Source organism: Nematolebias whitei, chromosome 12 (assembly GCF_014905685.2).
Source record: "Nematolebias whitei isolate Nwh7 chromosome 12, NemWhi1, whole genome shotgun sequence".
NCBI lineage: Eukaryota > Metazoa > Chordata > Actinopteri > Cyprinodontiformes > Rivulidae > Nematolebias > Nematolebias whitei.
The window spans coordinates 42,187,599-42,205,764 of record NC_056509.1 but is presented as its reverse complement, the minus strand read 5'-3'; the positions used below and the strand labels follow the sequence as shown (position 1 = coordinate 42,205,764).

Here is an 18,166-nt window from a genome sequence, read left to right as displayed (position 1 = left end):
ACACTGCATTTTCGCAGGAAATGCTATTTCTCTAGTTGTTATTATTAATATTGTAAATACCGGTACGCAAATCAAAAGAACACCTTGATCTGGAATCTGAGAGTAAACAGCACATCTAACGAAGATCCCAGTGTTTACGACGAGGACGTCTCTGTTTTATAAATAATTTAAAAAACAGAAATCGTCGAAGAAATGAACAAGTTAATTTGAACCTTTCTGCTCAAATAACCTGATTACATGATTAATGTAATACTGCAGATTGTTCTATTAGAGCTTAAAGCATGTTTTGGAAATTACTCTCAGCTACTACCACACTAAATTTTAAATCAAATAACTGTACGACTCACTGAATTCGAATCCTTAATTTGGTCAACTCGAGGTATTTTGAATCAAGTTGACTCCAAAAGTTAATTATAATTAATATAATGCTATATATTATGTAGTTTTTGTTGTACATCAAAAGACGGACTAACAGATGAGGTCAGGCAGGAATCCCCGTAGACTATGATGTTTGCAGATGACATTGTGATCTGTGGTGAGAACAGGGAACAGGTGGAAGAGAACTTAGAGAGGTGGAGGTATGCACTTGAAAGAAGAGGAATGAAGTCAGCTGCAGTAAGACAAAGTACATGTGTGTGAATGAGAGGGAGGCCGGTGGAACAGTGAGGCTACAAGGAGCAGAGGTCACAAAGGTCAGGACTTCAAGGACTTGGGGTCCACTGTCCAGGAAAATGGGGAGTGTTAAAGAGGAGAAGAAGAGAGTCCAGGCAGGATGGAGAAACGTTTCAGGAACTTTCAAAAGTTTCAAAATCCATCCTTGCCAACTCAGCAGCGAAATGAACAGCTAGAGTTACGGGTAATTTACATTACAGTATCCCCCGCCTTTCGGCTGTGGGCAATATAAGATCCTAACACACCAAACGGACCTGAAGATCCCACTTTAGACCATTAATCTAAAAAAAAAATGCTTGCAGGTTTTTAATGCAAGATAAACCAAAACGACGTCGGAGCCATTTCTGAAAACTGACAGACGCCTTTAAACGCAGGTTCTTTACATTTACTGCCAACTCGTTGGATTTAATTCAAAATTAAAGATATTTGTGTGAGAAATGCACCTTAATAACAACAGACGGCGAACATGCTGGATTACATTCCTTTTTAAAAATAATAATAATGAACATGTGTACAGCTGCATCACAAGTTTGCTAAAGGCAAAGGTGGAGGTGATCATGTTCATGCAACTGCCTGTACTCTTGGGTGCACGTGGACAACTAGTGAACCTTTTCAGTCACAGTTTATCGACCTTAGCCACACAAAATCAGCCATATCTCAGGGAAGTTTACAGATATTGAGCTAAAATTCGGCGTGGTAGTAGCTTAGAGTCATTCATAACACACAGTCCGAGCGCTAACAGATGGTGCATGGTCACACAAGACTGCGTTTAATGTTCTTCTTAAGATTTAAGGAAAATGTCCGTTATTTGTCAACATACAGTGATTTCAGCGTAAAGCTCGGGCATGAAAGACAGCGGGCGATGGCTTCCAACATTTAGCTTCACGCTGCGACACGTTCTTTTAAAAGCTGACCTTGAAGGTGGCAGGGGACGTCGTACTCGATCTCGTCGTGGCGTGAGGGGCTCAGGAACAACGTCCCGTCCACCAGGGGGAACTGTTCGAAGACGGGCAGCGAGCGGTGGCAAAGCGAACAGTTCACCACGTTCCTCTGACTCGCGCTGAGAGCAGACAGGATGAACCTGCAGGAAATTCAGAAGAAGAATCATTCATGATAATCACTTTACTCGGATATTCTCACTTAATTCCCTTTTTAATGTTTGTGCATGTTCTCAGTAAAAGTAATACAAGTTTTTATTGCTGCATGAAAAAGGAAAAGAAAGTGTTTCTGGATCATTTTGACTTTATTAGTCTCCTCCCTTTTGAATATTATGATTAAATTTGAAAAATATTAATTTTCTTAGTTTTTTTTTTATATTAAATCAGACAGAAATCTGCAAAGTCAAGCAACAACAGTGTTATTTTTTATTCTCACAGCAGAAACACAAAATATCTGCTAAATTGCAAATAAATAAACTGCAGTTTGAACAATAATGGAACAAGTTCTAAATTAAAAATTAAATTATTAAGTAACAAGAGAAATTTTATTTCCTGCAAAAATGCATTGTGAATGCTTATTGCTGAAGAACTTGCTGAAAAACAGCTGAAATTAGCTAAAACATCCTGAAATGTAGCTGAAATGGAAGAACAGCCCTATATTAGCAGAAGAAAGCAGAAACACATTTGTTGAATTAGGTTTAAATAAGCAGAAATGAACACAAAAATTAAATAAGGAAATTAGTTTAAAAAGCTGAAAAGGCAGAAAGAAGCTTAAACTAGCAGAAGGAAGTGGAAGGAGCTGAAATGAGCTAAAAAAAAACAAGTGGAATTAGCTGAAAAAGCTACATTTAGCACAAAACAGCTAAAAATTAGCTGAAATAGCAGAAAAAGCCTAACCTAGCAGAAAAAAAGCTGAAAGGAGCAGAAAGAAGTTAATTAGGACGAAGGAAGAAAAAAATTAGCACAAAAAGTGGAAATTATCTGAAAACAGCTGCAATTAGCAAAAACACAGCTGAAAAGTAGCTAAAAAGCCAGAAAGAAGGTGAAATTACAAGAAGGAAGTGGAGAGAGCACATTTTTACTGAATTAAGCAGAAAAAAGTTCAAATGAGTGCAAAAAATGTGGAATTAGCTGAAAAAAATTAAATTAGCATAAAAAGAGCTAAATGGTAGCAGAAAAAGCTGAAACTTGCAGAAATAACCTGAAAGGAGCATAATATGCTGAAATTAACAGAATGAATCGGAAAGGAGAAAAGAACATCTGAAAAAAACAGCTGAAAGTAGCTGAAAAAAGTAAAATTGCACAAAGAAGCTGAAGCAGAACAAAATGTGAAAGGAGCAGTAAAAGGTTGTGAACACATCTAAAGATATGAAGGATGTAAAATGAGCTCGATTCATTTTCTGTGAGGAAAAAAATGGCAGAAAATGCTAAATATTTAAAAAAGCTAAAGTTGAACCAACACCAAAAGTCATAGCAGGTTGTCCTGAAACAGCTGAACTTTTTGATTTGTTGAAACAACACAAAACTTGTGGAACGAGAAAGATGCTGAAAAACGGACAGAAGGAAAATGGATCACAATAGTGTGAATGCTTCGTAAACATCCACACTATTAGATTAAAAGATAATGGAAAACTCTGATGAGCATTCAAAGAAATGATAAAAACTGAAGGTTGGACCTTTTAACTTCACAAACAAAATAAAAACTGTTTGGTGAAAACATTTCAGCCAATTTTTTTTTAAGTTGTTCAACAGTCATCTAATCCGACGTCGCTTTCATTTCTTGAAAAATATCTCGTGAACCACTTTATGGAATTTAATTAAAACTTTCGGAAAGTAAATGTCGGATCAGATGTAAATCTACAAGTAAGTAACTTTTGGATTAATTCCAAATTAAAATGGCCGCCTCAGCTAACTTCCTTTAGAAAACACCAACGGCTTTTTAGTCAAGCCGTATTTACAGACGTTGAGCTAAGATCTGGTGTGGTAGTAGCTGATGATAATCACCAACACAAACTACACGTTGCACTACATCATTGCAATAATAAATGCGTCAACCCCATTCGTCTGTTAGCAAAATATCTCATTACGCACTATTCAGATTTTGGTGAACCTCCTAAAGGGATCATCTGCTGTACGGGTAAAACTCATTAGCATTCAGAGCTAACCCAGTTCAAGAAGGCTGCCACAGGTAATCAACAGTAGCTAATTTAAAAATGGCTACAACTCAGACTGGTTTAGACACCGAGCTGAAGTTTGGTGTGGTAGTAGCTGAGAGTCATTCTCAACAGATCACGAGATTCTTGATGATGACGTTTGACCAAAACCTGGTTTAAACCTCTGGTATGAGCGGCGGCGGGGGATATGGGCTCTTTTAAGAAGTGCCAGCCCTCATTTTTCTTTGATTGTTTTAAATATTTCTATAATCTAATTCAGATTATTTTCCCAGAAGGCCTACCTGCGCAGCTCCTCCCCCTGCCCCACCTGGGCGTCGTCCTCCATGCGAACGTGGTAAGTGTTGAGTTTATGGCGTGGGACGTGGGTGAGGAGCTCCGAGAGGTCCAGCCTCCTCAGGAACTGCACCGGGTGAGGGTGGGGGCCGTCACCTCCGCCCCCAGGGGTGATGCGGTGGTGAAGGGCGAAGGAGAGCTGCAGGGGAAGAACGGAACTGGGGTCCAGGTGAGGACCGCCAGCTGCACCGCCGGTACCTCCTCCTCCCAGGGAGCAGCCACCTCCCCGACTCAGAGCCCCCCCGGCCAGAAGGTATTTCCTCTGCGGGTCCGAGTGCACGGCTGATTTAAAGAACTCACCCAGCTGACGGGAACCACGAAGACCTGCTAATGCCGGAGCAGGAATGGGAGAGAAGGTGAAACCGGTGGGAGGAGATTGTCCTGGAGAGACGCATGGAGATTTCTGAGGAGGCCCGAGCGGGGAGAGTCCTCCTCCTGCAGCTCCTCTCTCTGTAGAGTTCTGTCGGTCCACTGATTGTCTGCGCGGCATGTCCTGACTGGACGCCTGGTGAGCTAATTTACCTCCTACTTGCTTGCTTTTCTTGGGCTCGTCAAAAGGTCCGTCCCCGGAGCAGGCGGCCCCTCCGCTCGCCGCGCTCCGGCTCATACTCCTCTCCGACGGCTTCTTCTTCCGCTCGTCCTGCATCCGTTTCACCTGGTACCAGTCGGTGTCCTTCTTCAGGTGACCCTGTCCGCAGCGGCAGGAGCAGAACCTGAAGGCCAGGTCGTAGCCCTTCTTGGTCCACATGTTCTGCCGGCACTGCTTCTCGTTCCAGGAGCGGGCGCGGCCGATGCAGTTGAACTGGACGAGGATGGAGCTCTCCCACTCGTAGAAGCACTGCAGGTGCATCCAGTTGCCGTACGGGCAGAGCTCGTTGTTGCAGAGCACCCGCTGGTGGTCGTCCTTCTCCAGGTCGACGGAGCGGCTCAGGCTGCAGCCCAGCGGGGTGGCACACTGGACCTCTGAACCAGCACCGAAAAGAGAGGAAAACAGAATCATTATTACACCGTACTGATATTTTGCCTGATCTGATTTGCGTGTGTTGTGAACGTCTGCCAGCTACCGCCACGCTTCACTTCATCTCTATATGTGCAAAACTGGCTGAGTTGGCTAATGCTGACTAGCAGTGGCAGCCATCTTGATTCTGATTTTGACCAGGCCTGTCACGGTAACACATTTTGCTGGGCGATTAATTGTCTCAGAAATAATTGCGATAAACGATAATATTGAAATTTGACAATAATTAGTCATTATTGTCAAATTTAAGAAGAAATGTTGGCTAATTTGTTCTGAGTGTAGTACCTTTTTTCAAACACCAGATGACAGTATAAAACGGTTTGAACCAAAGGATGGATAGTGAGGGAGCGAGCAGCGTGTCTCTTTAAGAAAAATGGGAGGGAGGCCCCTTGACGTGACATGGGCTGTCTCTCTTCGGTTCTCAAAATGGCGAACGCTCGGTGTGGTTTGTGCTCTTTAGCATAGCATTTTTCACAAAAAGCATTTAATTTTAAAAAATCAAAAAACAAGTTCTCAAATTCTTCTTGCAGAGAAAAACAACTTTTTACAAGAAGGCACGAGTTTCAACCGTGAATTTTGGAGCTTCGACAAGACAGGCTTCTTCCCGAGGTCGGCCTGTTAGCTTAGCTCATAGCTTAGCTTCTCAGCTTAGCTGCTTTTAACGATCCAAAAACACGATTCTGGATCGTTAAAACTGATTTTAAAGAGAAAGGGAGGGGTCAGTGAAGAGCACCGGAGTTTAGCTTTTTGTCATCGAGTGTCTTCAGTAGAAAGAGAGACACGAAGAAACGATAAAGCCGATACATGAAAATGAGGTCGATAATTTTCATTCATCTTGCGATTAATTGATTTGCTGTTTATTGCGACAGGCCTAATTTCGACTGATAGTCCAAACATTTAGTTCATAAACTCATGTCTGAAATTCAGCTGACACGGATCAGAAGCGATCTCGAGTCTGTTGAGTAATAAAAGTGTGTCTTGTTTTGGGCTCGACGTTTTTAGCATCTGACGGGGGATTCGAGAAGATCGTTAGTTGGAGGACCAAAAGGCGTGTCAGCGTTCCAAAAACAAATCCATACAAAGAGCAGTGAAATGTTTCGGGTGATATTTACCACCGTTTGTTTGTACCGTTAAGAAGCTCTAATCTAATGAATCAATGAATTTAATGAAACTTTAAACATTAATCACTGTAATAAAAAACAGAAAACAACCGATCGTCTCGTGGAGAGAACTTCATTCAAGATGGCCGCTGCAACAAAGCCATCTCTGCAAACACAAAAATGGCTCCAGCTCAGCCAGTTTGGCTGGAAATTTGCTAAAATTTGGAGTGGTAGTAACTGAGCACCACCCTCAACACATACTCTGAGCACAACCCATTGTGAGGTTTCTGTTCAGTGGTTCATGCTAACAAACACGCACACAGACATGGGTAAAAACACAATACCAACATGATTTATGGCATTAATAATAAATGTAGATGATTCTATCCGACGGGGCCATTTATGAACGGGTGATTTTATCGTGGTTTTCCGTCATTAGTTCCGAGCAGAAAAAAGCGCTTCAGCGTTCCAGTAATGGATTTGTTAAAAACAGCAGAGAAACGTTGCAGACGGTGTTTTCTCACAGCGGGGATTTAAAGAAGCAGCTGAGCTTCGGCGCGTGTGTATTTTTAATAATCATGAGCTAAATCGCTACAAACGGAACAAGAGGTGAGGACGATCAAACGGTGATTTAAGGCTCGTCACAAGCATCTATTAACGAGTTTACACCGCGCCATCTGAGCCCGCTCACAGCTCGGTTTAAAGCCGGACGACTTTCTGTTCATGATAACACTGGGTGGGTGTGTGTGTGGACGGGCGGGGGGTGTTTCCTCCTTCCTTTTCCGGCACAGTGTATCTTTGCAGCTCGCCACAGAGTAAAGAAAAACACACGTTTGATGAAGAGCAGAGAAGTCGTCCCGCTTAAAACTCGCCAGCGTCGTACTCTGACGACCTGGATGTTTAAGGAAGTGTTTTACGGCAACTTTCACTATAAATTCTGCATCGTTGTCTTATTTGTTTTTATTCATTTAAAGCAGGAGGAAACATTTTTATGCCACAGGGCCAAATCAAGATATTTAAAGCAATTGAAAGGTTGCAGAGAGAATTGGAAAATACATTTTCTTTAAGACAGAGGATTTTTCTTCTTGTAGCATCGTTAGCATGTTAGATAAAATATGTGCGCCCAATTCTCTTTAGGAATACAGTAGTCCCTCGTTTATCGCGGGTGTTAGGTTCCAGGCCCCTCTACGATAAGTGAAAAACTGTGAAATAGAGAGAGTAGTACAAAAGAGAAGAGAAGAGCAGCACGACAGCAAAGGGTTAACCCTTCACAAAGCTGCTGCAGGTGTGGCAGATCATGACAAGCTGCAGGAGGGAGATTCTCCCTGCACCTGTGGGCTGCACACAGGTGCAGCAGGTGCTAAAAAATAAATAAATAAACTTCACACCTGGGTGCTCATATAGGTGTCCAACACACACCCCTCTAGGGGGCGGAGTTTTGTGACAGAGACAGAGTGAATGCCACAGGTACTCATGACACGTACCTGCGGTTACCCAATCTGTTGCGGAACCCCATCCGTAGCGTAGTTCATTTGCGCATGCGCTAAAAGGAATACTTCCCGGTCGCACGGATCGCCGTTCAATATGCTAGATTAAGGAAAATGTACTGGTATAATCCCGTTTATGAATAAGTACGGCTGATTTACTTAGAAAAGTACGTGCTCCATCTTCGCCGATTTTCATGTTGCTAATTTACGCCACTCGTATTTCCGTTAAAATCATTGACACGTTTACGTCATGGTTAAAATGATATGCAGCTTCACCAGTGGGCGGCGCTGTTTCAACATGGAAATAATTCTGTATCTTGCTGGGTTGTTTCTCATTCAGCCCTGGCTGGGTCAGGTGTAACATATCATCTTAACCAATGATTTATAATGAAAATATAAGTGGCTTAAATTAGCTACATGAAGATCAGTGAAGATAGAGCACGTACTTTTCTAAGTAAATCAAGACAGTTTTTATTCATAAACAACGGCGACCCGTCAGTACACTATGGATCGTGCGTCCGTAACAGATCGGAGAATGACAGTACCTCTTGCTCATGGTTCCAATGTTGTTACTAAATACCCACAATCCCACTCTGTTGCCATGTGACCATAAGTCACCCTCATGACCAATGAGGTCCCGTACTCTCACTGAGTCATGAGAACACACCCCCAAGATAGACGTGCATTGATCAGACACCGTACTTTCTGTAAACTGGCTGTTGTGACAAATATTATGAAAAATAATGTAAAAAAAAAACAAACGGGTCTGAAAGAACATGTTTGCTTTTTGAAGTCTTTAAGGTTCAGTTTAATTATAAAAGAGAAAATCTTAAAAATATATATTAAAAAAAAAAGTTTTAGCCTTAATCAAAACATTTTTGATATATTTGTCCGAGATGTTTAATTTAAATTAGTGTCAGATAAAGTCCAGGCTTTCATCAACCTTTTTAAAACATCGTTTCCTTTTTAATTAAGAATTTTGGGGTCCGGATGGAGATTGTCCAAGGTCCACTTTATATATATTGTCCACGTCTGATCTATTTTAGAGGATGCTTTATGTAAGAATGTCTCGTCAAAGTAAGCACTTTGGTGGGGGCGATCATGTATTTACCTGCATGTGCGTGGTCATTTGGCTATCTGTTAGCAAAATATCTCACAAACCTGCAGATGGATTTTAACAAAAGTCTTAAAAAGTAATTAACTAACTGAAAACTTGGCATCTCTCGAGTTCTTTCTGTTTTTTTTATTCTATTCTTTAAAAACTTGACTTTTTTTTTTTTTTTTTTCACTGTTCATTTAACAAATAAAGAAATTAAGAGGTTGTTTGAAACTTTTGCACAGTGCTGCAGCAAATCATCTTAGATTCATCAAAACTGTGGCTAAAAGCTTACGAGTTTAACAAATTGGCTCAAATTTAACTGAATTCAATGGAAGTCGTCAGTTTATTCCAGGGAGTTATTTGGAAGTTAGCGTGCGCTATATCCTGATGCATGCTCACGTGCACTATGTTTACTTCTGTTTCATTTAACGGTGTGCACGTTGATTCAGCATTCACTTTATTCTCCGTTTGTACTTGGTGTTATTTCAGTCGCTCGTTTAGAAGACGGATGCTGCGATTCTTTTGTAACTTTTATACATTTTAAAATGTTTGACTGGCGGCACGGTGGCGCAGTTGGTAGAGCTGTTGCCGCTTAGCGAGAAGGTCGCCAGTTCAAATCCCAGCCCGGGACTTTTCTGGGTGGTTTGCATGTTCTCTCCGGGTACTCTGGTTTCCTCCCACAGACCAAAAACATGCATGTTAGGCTGATTGGTAACTTTAAACTGTCCCTAGACGAGTGAGTGAATGGTTGTCTCTATGTGTCCCTGTGATGGACTGGAGACCAGTCCAGTGTGTCCCTGCTGGATATGGGCACCAGGGACCCTCGAGACCTGATAAGAAAGAAGCAGGTGAAGATAATGGGAGAGCCTTTTGGTACTTTCAGGTTTTAAATGGCTTTTAGTTTTAGTTGCCATTCTGCTACTTTTAACACTTAACCACTCTTTTGCTTTCACCTTTTAGCTTTTAACACTTCACTATCCTTTTGCCATTTTGGGGTTTTAGCTAGCCTTCTGCTACTTTTGGCTTATGGCTAGACTTTTCCTGCGTTGGGGTTTTAGCTAGCCTTTTGAAACTTTAGCATATAGCTAGACCTTTACTATTTTAGCTAGGCTGTTGTTACTTTTAGCTAGCCTTTTGATACCTTTAGCTAGCGTTTTGCAGCGTTAAACCCTTTTGTTTATTTTGAACAGCTTTTTGTTGGTTTTAGTTTATGACTAACCTATTACTACTTTTAGATTTTAGTGATACTTTTGCTTCTTTTAGGTATTTAAAGAAGTTAGCTAGCAAATGTTTTGCTAATCTTAGGTTTTAGCTAGTGCTTTTTAGTGGTTAGCTTTTAGCTAGCCTTTCATTATCTTCAGCTTTAAGTCATGCTTTTAACTTTTAGCTACACTTTTGGCTTTTAGCTCGAGCTTAGCTTCTTTAGCTGGTGTTTTGCTTTTAGCTTTATCAGCTCAGTTGTTAGCTTGTTTCCACTGCCCTATGCTTGAGGGGAGAAGTTTGTTTTGTTTCCGGGTCTCCAGGATGACCTGCTCTGGACTTCTGGATCCAGGTGTGCTCAGGTATGCGGCCACGCGCTAACCCCGCGTGAGGTCGAGTTGTGCACCAGGAAGGGCCAATGTTAAGTGCAGCTATCGATTGTAAACAAACGCAGACCAGATCCTCCATCTTCCTGGACCGAAGCAAACTGGACCTGGTTTTAAAATCTCTGCAGCCGGCTGAGGTTTTAGCGGAGCCACATCTACTGATTCACAAACTGCATCTGTTTATGCTAGGCCTTAAACGGGACCTCTGCGCGTGTGTTTGCGTCTTAATGGAGGGTTTATTTGTTTTAGGCTCCTGAGAGCACGACTACGAACGTGTGCATGTGTGCAACACAGAGCAGCCGGGGTTTGGTCCCGGAAGGATTCGGCTGCCTCTCCAAACTTCTCCACGGCTCTTACCGCCGGAGGAGCAGCGCTCCGTCCTGGGTGCTGCGGCGGCCGCTGCCGCGCCTCCCGCTGCTGCCGCCGCCGCCGCGCACGCTCCATTTTCCTGCTCGTCTCCGCTGCTGTTCGTGCGTTTGCTCTTCTTCCCCTTGCTGTTCTTCTGGTTGGGCATTTTACTCGGTTCGGACGACCGTCGGCGTCGATTTCGACCTCTATCAGCGGCTCCTGTCAGCGCTGTCTGGCATTTCTTTGGACTCCATTTCTGCAGTGGACTTTTCGGTGGTGCGTTCACGGCGCCTTTTCTGGTTCTTTTTGTGTTTTTGCTATTCTTTCGAACGACACAATTCGTTTTTTTCTTCTTCCCCTTTTTATTTTTGCAGCTGGTTTGAGGAATAAGCTGCTATAACCTTTAAGAACGAAGGCGTGCCCGTCTCTTGTTTTGATTCCTGCTCTGCTGTTTTCTTCCACCCCCTGACGTCACATGGCTCCGCCTCCTGCGTGTGGCGTCAACCACGTGCTGCGTTCATGGTCTTGCCGTAGCGTGTGGGATACTGGTATTACAAACATGACACAAATGTTTTTTTTTTTACACACATAATTTTTTTAATTGTGTAAATAATATAAATTTAATTGGAAGACGATAAAGTTGATTTTTTTGTTGTTGTTTTTACAACCCACAGTTGTTTTGTTGCCATTCAAACAAAAATATATGCATATTAAAATGTGAAAATTAATTTTATTTTTGACATTGTAACACAATGCTTTTGCATTATGACAATATAACTGATCACATATATAAAATTCCATTATCACAACATCATTTTTTTAAATCTTTTAATAACATAATTATGTAATGATCTATTCCTTTGTCTTTCAGCTGCTCCTTTATCAGCGGTCACTACAAACTCCTTAGTTAACTGCACCAAAGGGGGTTGTTTTTAACCCAGTCCTTTTATAGAGCAGGTAAGGCATTCATAGATTTACAACCTGAATCTATGACGCAACCCTCACCATTTATCTAGTCTTGGGACTGTCACAAATAAATGCTTTTCATATGGCTAATCACTGTTCAAAGACAGGTGCTGGTCATAAAATTAGAATATAATGAAAAAGTTTATTTATTTCAGTAATCCCAATCAAAAAGTGAAACTTATCTATTATATGCATTCATTACACACAGACGGATCTATTTCAAATGTTTATTTCTGTTGATGCTTATATTTGACAACTAATGAAAACCCCAAATTCAGTATCTCAGAAAATTAGAATAGTGTGAAAAAGTTAAATACTGAAGAGACCTGGTGCCACACAGCTAATTAACATCTAATTAAGTCAAAACACCTTCAAAAGCCTTTAAATCGTATCTCAGTCAGTTCTGTAGGCTACACAATCATGGGGAAGACTGCTGACTTGACAGTTGTCCAAAAGACGACCAATGACACCTTGCACAAGGAGGGCAAGACACAAAAGGTCATTGCTAAAGAGGCTGGCTGTTCACAGAGCTCTGTGTCCAAGCGCATTAATAGAGATGCGAAGGATAGGAAAAGATGTGGTAGAAAAAAGTGTAGAAGCGGTGGGGATAACCACACCCTGGTGAGGATGGTGAAACAAAACCCATTCCAAAATGTGGGGGATATTCACAAAGAGTGGACTGCAGCTGGAGTCAGTGCTTCAAGAACCACCACGCATGGACATATGCAAGACATGGGTTTCAGCTGTCGCATTCCTTGTGTCAAGCCACTCTTGAACAAGAGACAGTGTCAGAAGTGTCTCGCCTGAGACTGCTGCTGAGTGGTCCAAAGTTAGGTTCTCTAATGAAAGAAATTTTTGCATTTCCTTTGGAAATCAAAGTTCCAGTCTGGAGGAAGAGAGGCACAGAATCCATGTTGCTTGAGGTCCAGTGTCAAGTTTTCACAGTCAGTGATGGTTTGGGGTGCCATGTCATCTACTGGTGTTGGTCCACTGTGTTTTCTGAGGTCCAAGGTCGACACAGCCGTCTACCAGGAAGTTTTAGAGCACCTCATGCTTCCTGCTGCTGACCAACTTTATGGAGATGCAGATTTAATTTTTCAACAGGACTTGGCACCTGCACAAAGTTACCAGTATCTGATTGAAGGACCATGGTATCCCTGTTCTTAACTGGCCAGCAAACTCGCCTGACCTTAACCCCATAGTAAATCTATGTGGTTTTGTGAAGAGGAAGATTAAATACGCCAGACCCGACAATTCAGAAGAGCTGAAGGCCACTATCAGAGCAACCTGGACTCTCATAACACCTGAGCAGTGCCACGGACTGATCAGCTCCATGCCACGCCGCATTGCTGCAGTAATCCAGACAAAAGGCGCAACAACTAAGTATTGAGTACTGCACATGTTCATACTTTTCAGTTTGCCAACATTTCTAAAAAAAAAAAAAATGTTATTGGTCTTATGTAATGTTCTAATTTTCTGAGATACTGAATTTGGGGTTTTCATTAGTTGTCACTTATAATCATCAACATTAAAATAAACATTTGAAATATTCTGTGTATAATGAATGAATATAAAATACAAGTTTCACTTTTTGAATGGAATTACTGTAATAAATCAACTTTTTCATGATGTTCTATTTTTATGACCAGCACCTGCATGTTATGTTGTCCAGCTAATAAACTTTTCACTTTTTTTTTGGTGTGTCAACAATGTTCTTCCGTACATGGTGTTGTTTTTTTAACTACTTATTACAGAAAAAATATGCGTTTATTACAATTGGATTCAATAGTAGAGGCACATGGAGAGCCAGTTTAAAATAAAACTACAAAACAAAGTAATAATAAGGCTGTTTCTTACATTTATTGTAATATTCACCTGTAATTTGATGTAAACTTACAAGCTACACGTTGAGGTAGAGACTTTGTAATTTGAGGCAAATAAAAACAAACTGTTTTTCAAGGCTTCAAGTGTAGTTTTATTCATTCCGGTTGTTTTCCACAGTAGAACCATCAGTTTCTATAAAAACCTGTTCTTCCCCATATAAAATACAGTAACGATGCACTTGAACACATAATTTAAACATCCTTAAGACATAATTTAAGGTATCGGCCCAGCGCTTTGATCTAACTTTGTAATTTTCATCCAGGTTCATCTGAGACCCACCTCAGAGCCACAGCAGGATTGTGGTGACGACAACACAAAGTACCGGACTCTCCGGTTTTATTCATACTGAAAAAAGCTTTCAGGTTTTTGTGGTTTGGAAGTCGCGCCTGATCCTTAAAAAAATACAGAACAGTTCAATGCACAACATGAAATAAAGCCACAAGACGTTACACACGTTTTGGTTTTGCACATTTGGTCCTGAGAGTTACAATATTCAGTTACCACCAATCAAACCTTAATCACATTCACCGTTTTCAAGTTGGTTGGACGGAGATGACGGGTGAAAACTCGGAATAAAAACATCTTTAGCACAAAAAGCAGCAGCTGTTTTTAAAATGCACTTTTGTGGCCACCAGTTCTAGTAAAGGATTTCCAAAAGTTCGAATAAAGTCCACAAGAGGTAGTCAACGTGGATTGTGTAAACATCGAGTTGAACAGACATTTTGGTGACGGTAAATGTGAAAACGCTGCTAATCATACCACAAATTCATTACTTTTTTCTTTTTTTTTTTTAAAACAATATTCATTATAATTCCTCATATTTAGAAAATAACTACCTTTGAGGAACCTCTCACAGCTATTACTACTAAGAGCCCCCATTAAAAGTGTAAAAAAAGTTTGCTCAAGGTGCTGTGAAACACTTTCCCTAACATTCAAACCATCATAAAAGGCATATGGTTTATATCTACTAATTTTATCAGAGGCAAAGAAGGCAAAACACAAAAAAAAACAAAAACGGACAGAACATCACATTCTCGCTTTGAGCGTCTACTTTGTAGAAAAACGATGCTCGCAGCTGATAAGATGGCAGCGCCCGAGACAAAAACGACGCCATCTCGGGGCTTTTCCAACAGATTTTTGTGCGAAAAAAATGTAATGCAGCGGAAGCGTCTCCAGAGACGAATAGTGGCAGATTTAGCGTGAAGCGAAAATAAAAAGTTATACAATCGCATGAGCTCGTTGTAAATTCTCTGGAGAACTAGCTCCTTAATTTGCACAAATCCTAAACTTTTTGGGGACTGCCAGATTTTGCAGTATTGTAGAATGGCAGCCACCTTTTATTATCCACCTGAATTAGGGTTTCTTAACTTTATTTACATATCAATATTCCGTTCACATCAATGCGGCTCGAACCGCAAAGCGTACCCCCATGAATGTTTTATCAAAACGACCGGCTCGGCGCCGTTATGCGTCTTACTATTATTGGCGTTTTGAGTTACCATGGCGACATAAATTGCAAATACTCCATTTTTCCCATACAAAATGCCTGACGGAACACATGGCTTAGAGTGGAGAGCTCCCTGAAGAAAACTCGGAAAGTCACTGTAGGATTTGTTTGAAACTCACACAAAGTAATCATCAGATGTTTCTCTAGAAATAATTAATGTTTGGAGCTATTTTGATTCAAGATGGCTGCCACAGCTACCTCAGCAAACACAAAATTGACTATAACTCGTTTTTTCTTTGAGATATTGAGCTGAAATTTAGTATGGTTGTAGCTGAGAGCGAGTTGTTATACATTCCTAATGCAAATCAAAAATCTAAGATGGCCGCCTTAGCTAAAAGGAGTTATTCGGCTGAAATCGGTAGCTGAGAGCGAACCCCAACACACAGTACTGTCAAATCAAAGTTTCTCCAGGAACTTTCTAGTTTAACTTAATATTGAAAAACTAGAAGGATGAAATCTATCATTTTGGGTTTGCTTTCTTTATCACTCTTGTGCTCTTAGGGGTAAAGATGACTTTTAACGCCCTCTAAAACCCACAAGTCCTTAACATTGACACGTTCAATTTGAAACCCGACGCAGTCAGGTCTACATGTAGTTATTGAGATTCAGTTTAAAGGTACTCATTGCAAAGTCCCAAAGACTGGTTAAAAAAGGAAAACAGTAATGTTTGTCGTTTCTGTCTCACATTGATGACTGGTGTGTCCTTAAATTAAGAACTAGCAAGTGAAATTTGTGACCAGATACAAACTACCACGAGTGATTGTTATACCTACGGAAACAGCCCAAGTGACTGAAAAGAGGTCAGCGATGACAAAGACATGAAAAAGTCAGATTCTGCATTATTTGTTTACCTACAGACGACAGCAATCTTAAAGGAGGTCTATCATTTGACTTAAGTGCTTTGTTTACACTGAGTGCATACCCACATCTGGAGACTTACAGGAGTAAACTTTCAAACTGCACAATTAAATTTAGTTCAGCATAACCTACTTTATGTTTTATTTCACAATTTGCAATGCGCGCCTTTAAATATCGTGATCTGTAAATGGAGGACAAAAACAAATAATGCAAAAGCTCAGACACTGCAGGAGCGCCGTACGTTTTTTTTTTTTTTTTAAAGGATTCGCTCAGGAAAAAAGATCCGAACCAAATGTCTGGGTTCATTCCTACAGCAGAACAATCTCAACGTTGTCATGGACGCCCTGCAGAAGCAGCTCGCTCTGGAAGTCGATCACCTTCCTCTTCTTGGCGGCCTTCAGAGTGCCCACCAACGCCTCGAAGATGTTGGCGCAGCGGTCATCGTTAAATAAAACGCCGAACTTCACAATGGTCTGACCATCAGAGTCTGGGGGGGAAAAAAAAACACCAGAGCAGATTTGTTAAGAAGGTAAAAGCTAATTATTCACAACACATAAAGGAGATTAAGGAAATCAGTAGAGCTTTAATGTCTTTATGTTATTTTGAAGCAAAAAATGAAGTTTAGCGTTTTATTTTAAGCAGTTCAATTTGCTAAAAATCTTAAAGTAACCAAGTAAGATAAATTACAGAAGCGTTTTTATGTCAGCCTAAAGCAAATTAAGACTTTGAGTGGTGAAACGTGCAAAGTTAGAATAACTTGATGATTTTTGTGGCAGAGTGACATGTTCTTAATAGTAATGTTTGCAAAGATGAGGTAGCGAGCTAACGTCGGACTGCTGATGGGCATCACATGACTTGTGGAACATCCCGGTCTCGACTCACTTTTACTGCCGAGTCTCTGAATCTCCTCCACGAGCAAGCTGATTTCATGCGACACGTTCATTGTTGCTGGAGGACAAAACAAAAAAGCAAACATGTTAATGCGAATACACTAATTCAGTAAAAGCACACCTACTTTAGGATCTCCCGTGATCAGCTGTGCTCAGATTACGTGTTGGGGATAACTCTCAGCTACTACCAAAATCGGTTTTACTACGATCGCTGCGAAGTTAAGTCGAGTTACGAGGCCGTTTTTGTGTTTGCGAAGACTGCTGAGCTCCATTAATTACTTTCAGAGTTTCATCAAAGCCCATCTGGTGGGTCATGATATTTTGCTAACAGATAATAATAAAAAAAAACATAACTAATCAATTAAAAAACGTGAAAAGTGGGTACAAAAATGGGGATTTCTGTCATTTTAAGTTGCATTTTTTTTACAGATACATGATCAAAACTTTCTTCAGTGAAGCGTCTTTATGTTTAACCAGCTATTTATTCACTCAGATTAATAGTAAAAGTACACAAGTCCTTGTGTAACTTCTTCCTCGTTGTCTGAAACACCTGAAAGAGTGAATGACAGAAACACACACTGCAGGTTAACAAGCTGCAACCTGAACTGGGCGGACTGGCACCAATGCGGAAGTACGTGGGTAGCACTCAAAGCTAGCCAACACAGGCTACAAATGCTAATTTATAACTATTTATTTAGGAAATGTAAGGTCATTCTTATTCGTGGTAAAATATTTACAAACCGGCGTCTTTTTGCTGAGAATTTAGGGGTAATTTTTTATTTTTTTCTCCGAGTTGCAGCTCGGAGCTACAGACAAATGGTCTTCTTGCTGAGCAGATTATCGTCTGATATATTTATATATATATTTAAAATAAATGTCTAGAGGAAACGAAGCTTAAAAACAGCACTAAAAAGACATTTTACCTCGTTACTTGTGGTGGTTTTGTCCCTGTACGGAAGTGATGGACGACTTTCTTACGACTCGATACCGGCGAAACGTTGATGCGTTCAGTGTCTGCTCGGAAAGTACATTATCAGAACGCGAGCGACGAGGCGAAATGGTGGGAAAAAGAAACTTAAGATATTTTTTTATAAGAGTGCAACATTTTTGATTAAAATAAAGAAAAGTAGTTTATTTATGCAATGATAATGACTCAGAAACAACGTCAAAAATTGGGATTTTCTCTAAGTGAAATATGCAGAACAGCTATTGAAGGTAACGTGAAGGCACCACGAGAGTTCACCTGACTTCATCGTAACTCTATCTATCTATCTATCTATCTATCTATCTATCTATCTATCTATCT

General features: G+C 40.7%; 2 protein-coding genes across 2 annotated transcripts in view; both read right to left on the bottom strand.

Annotated features, from left to right (window-relative positions):
- The window catches only part of heca (hdc homolog, cell cycle regulator), a 20,316-nt gene extending 8,997 nt beyond the window's left edge, over window positions 1-11,319 (bottom strand). The window contains exons 1-3 of the mRNA XM_037685606.1: window positions 10,765-11,319; window positions 4,066-5,080; window positions 1,587-1,753 (exon numbers count right to left, since the gene is read on the bottom strand). Of these exons, the coding sequence (XP_037541534.1) occupies window positions 1,587-1,753; window positions 4,066-5,080; window positions 10,765-10,921 (1,339 nt within the window). The 5' untranslated portion in view covers window positions 10,922-11,319. The remainder of the gene's footprint in view (window positions 1-1,586; window positions 1,754-4,065; window positions 5,081-10,764) is intronic.
- A 4,763-nt stretch (window positions 11,320-16,082) lies between these two features.
- abracl (ABRA C-terminal like) lies at window positions 16,083-17,878 on the bottom strand. Its single transcript, XM_037685604.1, has 3 exons — window positions 17,784-17,878; window positions 16,853-16,918; window positions 16,083-16,457 (listed from the first exon to the last, which is right to left on the bottom strand). The coding sequence occupies exons 2-3, from the start codon at window positions 16,911-16,913 to the stop codon at window positions 16,279-16,281; spliced, it is 240 nt and encodes a 79-aa protein (XP_037541532.1). The 5' UTR covers window positions 16,914-16,918; window positions 17,784-17,878; the 3' UTR covers window positions 16,083-16,278.
- Between the last annotated feature and the right edge of the window lie 288 nt (window positions 17,879-18,166).

Excerpts from the sequence above, each read along its gene's own strand:
- abracl (XM_037685604.1), bottom strand. The coding sequence starts at position 16,913 with ATGAACGTGTCGCATGAAATCAGCTTGCTCGTGGAGGAGATTCAGAGA. Across the intron at positions 16,458-16,852 it reads TCAGAGACTCGGCAGTAAAA|ACTCTGATGGTCAGACCATT; the intron begins GTGAGTCGAGAC and ends TTTCCCCCCCAG.